At 40.2% G+C, this 10,749-nt stretch overlaps 1 protein-coding gene across 2 annotated transcripts in view; it reads right to left on the minus strand.

Moving 5' to 3' along the window:
* jmy (junction mediating and regulatory protein, p53 cofactor) overlaps window positions 1-10,749 on the minus strand; it is a 41,857-nt gene that overhangs the window by 8,187 nt on the left and 22,921 nt on the right. For both annotated transcript variants that reach the window (XM_072661453.1, XM_072661452.1), the window contains exons 3-5: window positions 1,873-2,023; window positions 728-897; window positions 166-331 (exon numbers count right to left, since the gene is read on the minus strand). In XM_072661453.1, coding sequence (XP_072517554.1) covers window positions 166-331; window positions 728-897; window positions 1,873-2,023 — 487 coding nt within the window. The remainder of the gene's footprint in view (window positions 1-165; window positions 332-727; window positions 898-1,872; window positions 2,024-10,749) is intronic.

Below are 10,749 nucleotides of genomic sequence, written 5' to 3' on the forward strand. Positions count from 1 at the left end.
GGTTGGAGCGATCCGTCTGTAATCCGATCTGATCACAATGTGACCTGGGTGTGTTTACACCTGGCTTTTCATGAGGTCAAGTGAAATCTGAACGCGATCCCATCACTATCATCATCACGTAGGTTAATGCCAAATGTAAACAGGCTCATAAATAGTACAACTAACCAGTCATCTGCCTGCGCAGGCTCTGCAGCTGTGCCGTCAGCAGCAGCTCCTCATACTTTAGGACCTCAAACTGGATCTCATACAGCTGCAACTGCAGCTCATAGTACAGGGCCTCCAACTGGTCCAAACGTGCCATTGCATCCTCTCCACCCTGCAGACCCTGCATCTGAGACACAGCAACAGAGAAATGTAGGAAGATTAAACTATGCAGTCCTGCAGTCACAACTTTCAGGTATGCTGACTGTGCATTTATACACATACATCATCATTAGAACAAAACCTTACATCTCCAAAATAGCACTATACTCCCTTATGTGGTTCAAAGACTTTCTGAGCATTTCTATTGGTCAATTCACTGTAAAAAACTGACAATGTAATAGACAGTCTGGTGTTCTCTAGTTAAGAAATATATAAATAAAAACACAAATGAATGAAAATGTATTTTTGCTTTTGATATGAGAGCAATGCAATGCCTATTTATGAGAATTTTAAATTGCCACACTGTCCAAATCTATATGGACTTATGTATATGTATATGCATATGCATGTGTTTGGGTGGTACCTCCTCTCTCAGTCCATGTTTTCTCTGTTCAAGACAGATCTCTTTGGCGCGCATCAGTTGCAGAGTTTCCTTAGAAACGGCATACTGCAATTTCTCCATGCGCTCCACGGCAGCTCCCCACGCAGCTTTACCAAACTTCCTCTGGTCTGCACGCATGCGCTCATACATCACTGAAATACACACACACACACACACACAGGCTGACCATCAGCTCAAGACCGCTCTGGGTGTGTGTGTGTACTCACTGCCCCTAACACATGTGTGTGTGTGAGTGTGTGTTCACTACCAGATGGGTTAAATGCGGAGGACACATTTCGCTGTACACTGTACAGTGACAAATACGTGCACCTAAAGCTAAGCATTTACACATACAGAGGATAAAGCAGAAGTCCATGTCCTCCAAAATCTTGTGATCTCCCCGGTCTTAGACCCTGTTTACACCTGGTCAGTAACTTCTTTCTGGACTGTATCCTGATTAGATTTTAGCCACGTTTTTACACTGGGTAGTCAAATGCGCCTTCAGTGAGTCCGACTTAAATCAAATCACTTTGTGGCACGGAATATGCAAATTTGCTTGTTGTGTAGCAAATTATTACTGGGGTTTCGGTTGTGGAATGTATCGTGAAGAGACGGATATGTTTACACTCCTATACAATTTGGCTGAAATGCTTTGAGTGATAGGATTCATGTGGCCTGGCCTTACCCAGATATAATCTTGATACTCAAGACCAGGTGTAAGTGAGGTGCAAGGCACCTGATTCAACTGATCAGATAAAATAAATAAATAAATAAATAAAAATCAAGTTTCATATTGGCTTAACAGTTATTTGAAGAGGTGTAACAATGAATCAGAAAAAAAAATATTGCAAAACAAAACCATGACACATGTGCATCATGTTTATAAACAAGAAGGTAAAAACATGAATTATTGCTTTTCTTCATTCAACCTTTGTATCAAAATAGTGTAGGAATAGTCATTACATTCCTAGTTGCAAAAAAAAAAAATGCATTTGTGATAGTTAGCTTAGTCCATATCTGTATTACCATTAATTAAAGAAAAGCAGAGAGAGAAAGAGAGAGTGTGTTTGTGTGTGTGTGTGTGTGTGTGTGTGTGTGTGTGTGAGAAAGAGAAGGTGTAAGCATACCCTTCTGTGCTCGTGCTGTGGTCTCGAAGTATTTGACAGTAAGGTCCTGAATGGAGAGCACAGCTGTGTGGGCCTTTCTCTGCCAGTCTTCATCCTCCCTTCTCAGTGCATCCACTCGACGTGGCCCCAGGTAATCAGTCTCCAGGGAAATCTGCACAGCAAGGATACAGAGTTTACACACCAGGATTCCAGTGGCAGCACTGATACGAGGACTTGTGGGCCAACATTTGCTATTTTCATGTAGATGTCTGCTGATACCAACACAAACATTTGTCAAACGCAGCACCTAGAACTACATTAGCATTAGCATTTCAGAGAATTAGAAAGTGTGTGTAGTTTTTAAATGCAGTAATTTCAGTAAAATGTAGCACAGAATAAGATTTTTTTAAAGTACTTTAGTGATTAACATGAAACTAAAGTCTGGCGTACTCTTCGACTAAACCAGAGGGGTAACCGCACACTTCAACAACTACACAATTGCGAATGCAAATCCCTAGAAATTCAGTTTTTCATTATAATTAAGACCAGTCTAAAAACACTGCCCACTATTTGTGCTCTAGTGGGCTCAGTAATGGTGCTCAGTGATCAGACTGCCACTTGCGATGTAATCTGAAGAGGGACACTCATTGTGGTTAAGACAAGTCTACAGAAATTCAACTCAACATCAATTCTAGATCTATTTCTGATGAAACCTATTTAATTAATACACAAATCAACCATTTAATGTACTTTTGTACTTATTTATATAAAGAAATCCAAATATAGTCAAACCTCATATCACTCCCAAAATATGGCTTACTTTTCCCCATTTCAGAATAGAAATAAAACACTACATCTGTGAGTTGCACAGATAATCATAACGTTCAGGGTAGGGAGAGAGGAGACCGCAGTCATTACACAAAAAGCAATGTCATTTTCAAAAATCAAGGAAAGACGTTTTCTAACATGTTTCCTTATTCTGACTGATTCATCTCCAAGGACACATATAAAGACAAGTCAGACTAGATCTAACTTGTGGAGAACTCTCTTCTCTCTCACACACACACAAACACACCTGGGTGACACACACATGCCTATTAATCAATCGCAGCCCATACAACAGCAGACTGGAAAAGCAGGATGGCAGTGCTGTAGGTTATAAGAGTAGCTGGAATGTACTGGAAAGCTGTTGAGAATAGTGTTGTCGATATACAGATATTATATATATAATATATATCCAAAGCACTGATACTATCTACGTTATACTCTCAAACATCCTTACCACACCCCCACCCTCATCTCATTCAGTTTGTGCATTTCAGATTTACATTTTACATTTACGGCATTTAGCTGACGCTCTTATCCAGAGCGACTTACAAGGTTAGTCGTATTACAGAGGTGGGCCAATGTAGTGTTAGGAGTCTTGCCCAAGGAGTCTTATTGGTGTAGTGCAGCAGAGTCACCCAGACCGGGAATCGAACCCCAGTCTCCCACATGGTGTGGTAGCTCAGTGGCAGGTAGTGGTGTCATCTGTTACGCCACACCAACCACCTAACGATGGTAAGCACCTAAAGCTGAAAGATGCTAACCTGAACATAATTCTAAAGCTTTATTGCTTGTGCGTGATCTATTGTTGGCATATATTTGAAATAAAAGGGGCATTCTGAGATTTTCACCCTCATTATGAGCCGGACCTACCTTTCCCATGGTATCAAAAATTATATTGAATTTAACTACAATATACAAGGTTCTCCAACATTGTGACAACACAGGTTGAGAATGACCAATATCAAGCAGAAAATGACAAATTAATGACAAATATTAACCTTGTGCTGAAGGATGATAAAGTAAATATATTAATAAAAAACTCTTTTTTATGTTTGTTTTGATCCTTGTCATGGCTGACGATCTGTAGTCCTTACCCTGTTTTGGATACTATCTGGATCTGGAGTCCTAGTAGTACCCTTGCAAGCCAAGTTTGTGGACGGTGGAACGGGCGGATGCCAGTGTTTCAGGAGGCTCCCGTGTCTGTGCTACCTTCTGGCCCTCGTCTTTTAGTTAGTCTAGTCAGATCTGCCGGAGTAATTAGCCACACTCCGATACTGTTCACATTCTCTGCCCTCCATTAAACCAATCAGAACTAACCCTCTCTCTTTAACTTCTTTGAGGTATAGATTGCCCCATGTACTGCCTGACTAATGGAAGTCCTACGTCTCAGATCAGCTGCTCACCCTCCAGCTACTGCTACTAATATTATTATTATTATTATTACTACTACTACTACTACAAATCATCATCATCGTTTACTTATTTTGTTAGTCTTACCATCACTACTATGATTAGATCAGCACACTTGAGCATAACAACAGTTATGTGGTGGTACGGAAATCTTTCATTAATAATATATAAGTAGTTCTGACCAGAGAAGGATTGGGTACTCTCCCACAATTTCTTTCTCAAGCTTTGAGGAGGTTTTTCCTGCCGCTGTCGTGTTTGGCTGCTCACTGGGGTTTTATGTTTTGTTGAGGTTTTGTTTTATTACTGGGATTTCTGTTTTGTGACACCACTAGTTGTAAAAATGACATTTGATTTGACTTCATTGCGCTGCAAAAGTTGTAGTAGTTTTGAGTACTGCACAAAGAAACCGTGGTAAAGTAGGGGTGTACACCAGACAGTCCACATCATAGCGCTTTCACAGACCAAGCACCCAAAAGTAAAAACACAGCTCACCCACATCTATCGGCTTTCTTTCTTCCCCTTTTTGAAATCGGACCTGTCTGCTTTAAAACAGGTGTACAGGCTGGAGTGTGTGAGTTCTGTACATTCTGTTCTACAGAGCTCATACACACAATGCTCACATCCAGCGAGACCCTCTGTGCATACAGCATCCACACAGTTCAAAATACTGTAATGTAAAACACATGTTGCTGCAGCTTACAGTAGATCACGTGTGCAGGCATACCCACAGACACATACATACCCCCACAAACCCACACACACATACACAGCTCTTATTACTGCAATACGAAAGGCTGCATGCGTATCTAGGGAGAGGGGGGGAGGGAAAGAGCCAGACAGAAAAGGACACAAAAGTGGAGGAAAGTAAGCAGTGAGTGAGAAAGTGAGACTCCACCAAGTCTTGTGAATTAGACACGACCTCATAGCTCAGGTATCTTATTTGAGATGGCGTGAGTATGCACACATAGCTGGTGACCGATTACAACACTTTCCACATACTGCTGGTCAAATATCTGAAGCTAGAGTTTATAAGGGCTTTACGTTTTTCTTCTTAATGGGTTCTTAACGGGTTTAGCACCTTTGTACATCTCAGAATGTACATCTCAGAAGTATTTAGTTCTACATCCGATTTTAAGATCGTTATGTGCTGCTTTATTTATTCCTCCCAAAGCGAAGCTCATTATTTACATTACTCTGAACTGTTGCCACTGTTTACATTTTATCATTTCTCAGGAGTTTAAAAATATATATTTTTAAATATTGTATTTAGTTAGAATCCTATTTTATTGGTCATTTTCATTTAAAACTCAATTTCCATTTTTTTATAATAATGCATTCAGTTTTATGCACATGCTCATTCGCTGCTTTGTACTATTTCAATTCAATTCACCTTTGTCTTATTTAAGGAATACGGTAACTGTGGTTCAAAATAGGTAAAATCGTGGGACAAAAGTGCAAGAAAAATAGACGAAACATGAGACTGGGTGCAAAGACAATACATTCACTACAATTCATACAAGTTACTCTACTAATAAGTAGACTGAAGTTCAGTCATTGTGTATGTAAATGGAAGCGTGCAGTAGCGTGTAAATGTGTGTAAAAGTGTGCAGTAGGCTTAAGTGTGTATGCTGAGGTAGACCAGGTCTGGTGTTGTAAACAGCATCACATATCGCTGCTGTCCAATGAAAGACATGTACCTCCATTTTTTACCTCCGTTTTTAGTCTTCTCCATGTTTTGAACCCTGTAGCTGGTCTGTACATGGTGTAAATAATTATGAATTAACAGACCAATAGAAATGGCTTTCTTCTGTGGCTTCACTGTGCGTGTTTTTCATTAGACAGTGATGATATGTAACCAAAGTGTACGGTGCAGTAATGAGCATGTTCAGAAACAGGGTACTGATGTAGATGCTGCATATGGTCCCTGAGCTAGTGCTCAGGAGCTCGGTGTGGGTATAATAAGAGAACTGTAGAGATCAGAGTGAGTGTGTGTATGTCTGTGTGTAATTTGAGCATTTTATACCTGAAAAGTATATAACCTACTATATAACCTACAATATATTTAAGTTTTACTATTAATATTGTTATTATTATTATTGTTGTTTTTCAAGCTTTTTCAAACATTGTTGTAAGCTCCTAAAATAAGCTTAATATTGAATATAATTAAATATTTAATTAACGTTTGGCTAATGCAGCAACACAATACTGTTGGCTTGCTCACTGGGGGTCTTTGATCCTTCATGTCTTCTTACGTTATTTCTTTTTTTGTCTTTTACTAATGACTAATTATGAAATCTCCTTTGTAACAACTTGTAAAAAGCTACACAAATAAATTTGACTTGACTTGACTTGACTGTCCAAAGCTGGGCTGTTCTTTTACTCACCTGGGACTATTTCACTGCTCATTTGAATTTAAATAGATAGTGAATCGTTTCTCATCTTCATCACTTTTCACTTTTCTCGTTCACAGGTAAAGTAAGACATGGTAGTAAGGCTACTACAGCTAGAACCTTAGCTACAGGGATAACGGACAAATATTAAGTTTACTCAAATTATTCTTGGCGTGTAACTGAAAACGCTCATTTATAATTCATCTGTAACCTGAACTGGGTGCAGTTCTAAGCCCCGTGGGAGCATCTTACTTCAGAAGTATGCTTTTCACAAACATCGCGACTGTGACGTTAAAATGCTGTGAAATTTGATGAAAGACACTGGACAATTTCTTTAAGTAGTAAATGGTTGTGATGATGAAGGAATTATAAAAGCGCCACCAAAAAGTTTCTAAAGAAAAAAAAATAATAAAAAAAATAAATAAATAAAAATCAATAAACAACAATAAAATCAGCAACAGACAAATGGTTAGATTTGACGTATTTAAAACAGAGATTTCATGCAGTTATGAGCAGAGTGTTTAGGTGACGCTGGACTACTATACTTAAAATTCTGCATATTATTCATTTTACTGTATTTGTAACCACTCTCTACTAATAAATGCTATATTCTTTTTAACGTTGATTCAGGTGGATTTAAGGATGAATGTAGACACCAAAGTCATAAAGAGGCTGCCAGCATTTGTGGGGTTGAATATTGGCACCCACCCCTTCCCAGTATGTGATGTCAATGTGAGGTCATTTTGAGCAAACCAGATGGCAGGTTAGCAGAATGTCGTCATAAAAGAGTGCCAGGTGCTCAAGCAGTGAGGGATGATGTGGTAATGTCTCATGGTTGGTCTGAATGGTAATCATAACCTTCCTCAGTTTCTGGCCACTCCCCTCTAAGAGCTAACACCTGTCTGTGGCCACAGACATGCAACGCTAGCCAGCAGATGAACCTTACCGACTGAATTATACATGACTACGACAGAGTAACAACCACACAGACGCACACACTCGCATTCATCACTTCCACCTAATTATACCCGACAAAAGGAAGACCATGGAAGACTGAAGAAAGGATGATAGGTAACGTGGGGGTGCTGGCACACAAAGACAGAACGCATATAGGCTACATCTGACCTGAGGCTCATTAGCTCCCTGCTTATTGCTTTATTGTTTCTTCTGAAATCAAGGATATTAAATTTATGTTGCTTTTGTTGGAGTGACTGTCTACTCTCTACTGTCCAGAGAAGAGGGTTTCCCACTAGATTTTGGAGGAGCATTGCTGTGAGGATTTAACTGCATTCAGTGACGAGTGCGTTATTGAGGTCAGGATGTAAACACTGGCAGAAGTAGGATAGGTTAGAACTGCTTGCAATATCCCACATAACAATAACCTGTCATATCTCTAGCAAATCTAGCAAAGGCAAGCGACTGAGGTCAAGCCTGCGGTCAACCTTAAAGATACAGTATTTATATGCTGCAGACTGTAAATCAAATACTGCAAGTATCCATATAAGTGCAAGATGGTTATAAAAGAAGCCAGTATCTGCGCAGATCTGTGAGAGACAACATGGCCAAGAGGCCTTTTACTTTGTTCTGGTATTCGGAGTTCAGTAAGAGTGTGTGTGTGTGTGTGTGTGTGTGTGTGTGTGTGTGTGTGTGTGCACTCCTTACTCTGCTACATCTAAACCAGCACATCTCTTATTTATGTACGTCCTAGAGACCTGTAGGAAATACAATAGCCACAGTGCACTTCTTATAGGTCACCTGAGAAGTCTACCCCATAATGCCTCATTCATTTATGAGCATGTGGGCCCCTTTTTGTCTGACATCCACTGATTTCATCACTCATTCATCCCTTCATTCGCTCTTTCATTCATTCATTTTAGCCACCCATGCATTCATTAGAGAGAGGAAGGTGGCTGCCAAATGTCAGAGCCTCAATTTTATGCCAATTAAAAAAGAAAAACTGATGACAGGGATGTTTGAGGATAGTGGCCAGAACTTTATCATCAAGCCTAGGTGCACACACACACACACACACACACACACACACACACACACACACACACACACACACACACACACACACACACATTTTTAGCCAATGCAGTTCTTCCTGAATAGTCAAAATAGTCTTCCTTAGTCTTGCTTTTAAGTAGCACCCATTGCTGACACATAGGTGCAATAGCACACACTGCTTGTCTAGGGCCTATAAAGAAGTACTGCCTATAGAATAGGACTCTGAACCTACAGGTGCCATGCCCAATGCCAGGTGTGGGCTAGTAGAGGGGGTATAAAGCCCCCCAGCATTGAGCTGTGGAGCAGTGATAGAACGGTGTTCTCTGGAATGATGAATAGTGGAGCTCCATCCAATACTTTTGTGATGAGTTAGGGGATGATGAGGATCATCAAACATCCTGATCTCACTAATGCTCTTGTCGCTTAATTCAATCAAATCCACACAGCAATGCTTCCAAATGTAGTAGAAAGCTTACTTCCCTGGACAGTAGAGACAGTTACTCCAACAAAAGCAGGATAAACTCTTTTTAATACCCTTGATTTCAGGGAGAAAAAACAAACAAAAAAAAAAAAAACAGTGAAGGAGCAGGTGTCCCAATATTTTGTCCACATAATGAATGTGATAAGATGCTTAGATAAGATGCTTTTGGCAGAACTTAACTAGCATATCTTTAAAACACTACAGAGCTGTAAGATACAATGAATGAGCAGCTGTCCCAATACGTTTTGTGCATATAGTGTACATCCATAATACACTGGATTTTTTTTCAATCTGGTTAGACTTTGCAAGATGTGTAGTTTAGTGACGTGACATATTACATACATAGCTACCAGGTGTTGATCTGAGGAGAACTCTAAATAACACTAGACTCCATGAGGAGAACTCTGAAGATGTTCTAATGATGAACACAGTGATGGAGAACCACCACCACCACGTTCTGTAGGAGTGTTATTATTAGTGATTAATTTAATATCAGTGTTTTACTGAGAAGATAAACACGTACTGCCCAGACAAGCAGAGCAGGGGTCTAAAACGTTAAACACACATTACAGTAAAAGATCTACATTTTCATAAGGTTTTTCAATCATGAGCACAAAGGGCACAAATGCCCAAATACAATAACACAATGCCTCCATTTCAGCAAGCTGGGAATGCTACACGTATCCTGTCTTTCAGCCAGTTCACACTTCCTGCCTGTCCCAGACAGCCCAGGTCTCTTTATATGTAAATAAACCATTTTCACAATGTCAGTTAAATTTAAGCCCTCTGGTCACAGAACAACCGTTGACTCCTTCCTCCCGGTGCTGAAAATAATCCACAAGAAAACACAGAAGGCTTTGTCTTGGGGCATAAAGTACTGACTTATTTTAAGAGGCCTTTGCTGATTGGCTGAATGAACAAAATAATGACATGTCTCTTAGAGCTACAGTCTAGTGCAGCTCCTAGAAGAGGAGTTTAAAATAGGCCCAGAGACTGACCTGACTGAGCCTAAATACTATTGAACTGCTTGAGGTGAAAGGCCTTTGTTTGGCCACAAATAGCAGGTGGTCGCAGTAGGGTGTGTGTGTGTGTGGGGGGGGGGGTGTTTATGGTTGTCAATGATGTGTGTGTGTGTGTGTGTGTGTGAGAGCATGTGAGAGATACCAGGTGCTGATCAGGACACTAACTGCAGGTCAGTGCTTTAGTAAGTAAGAAAGTAAGAGTACAATGTGGCTGCAATGCTGGCATGTGTGTGTGTGTGTGTGAGTCCTACCCTCTCTGCTACTAATATTCTTATTAAAAGCATGGAAAAGACATGCAAATACTACTACCACCATCACACACACACACACACACACACACACACACACACACACACACACACACACACACACACACACAGCTGTATTGACATTACCCAACCCTGAATGAATTAAAAGGAAGAACCAACCGTCTAAACTGAAAAGGAGACTTATTTGCATAGACCTTTGGTAAAGTTCTACGTGACTGTGTGGGTGTGGGTGTGTGTGTGTGGGTGTTGGGTAACGTATCAGTGAGGCAGGGTTCTCCAGTACACCACTTCTGAAATAAATAAATATAAAAACGGTGATATACAATTTGTACTGCAAACTTCTTCAGTGGTGCATTCAAAGCTGTCGATAGTAGGGATGCACCGATCTGATACTAGGATAGGATCTCGGTCCCGATACTAACAAAATTAGTTGGATCGGGTATCGGATAATTAGTCTGATCCAAAGGACTAGACCGATCTACTCATGG

This window comes from Salminus brasiliensis, chromosome 18 (genome assembly GCF_030463535.1).
Source record: "Salminus brasiliensis chromosome 18, fSalBra1.hap2, whole genome shotgun sequence".
In the NCBI taxonomy this organism is placed as follows: Eukaryota; Metazoa; Chordata; class Actinopteri; order Characiformes; family Bryconidae; genus Salminus; species Salminus brasiliensis.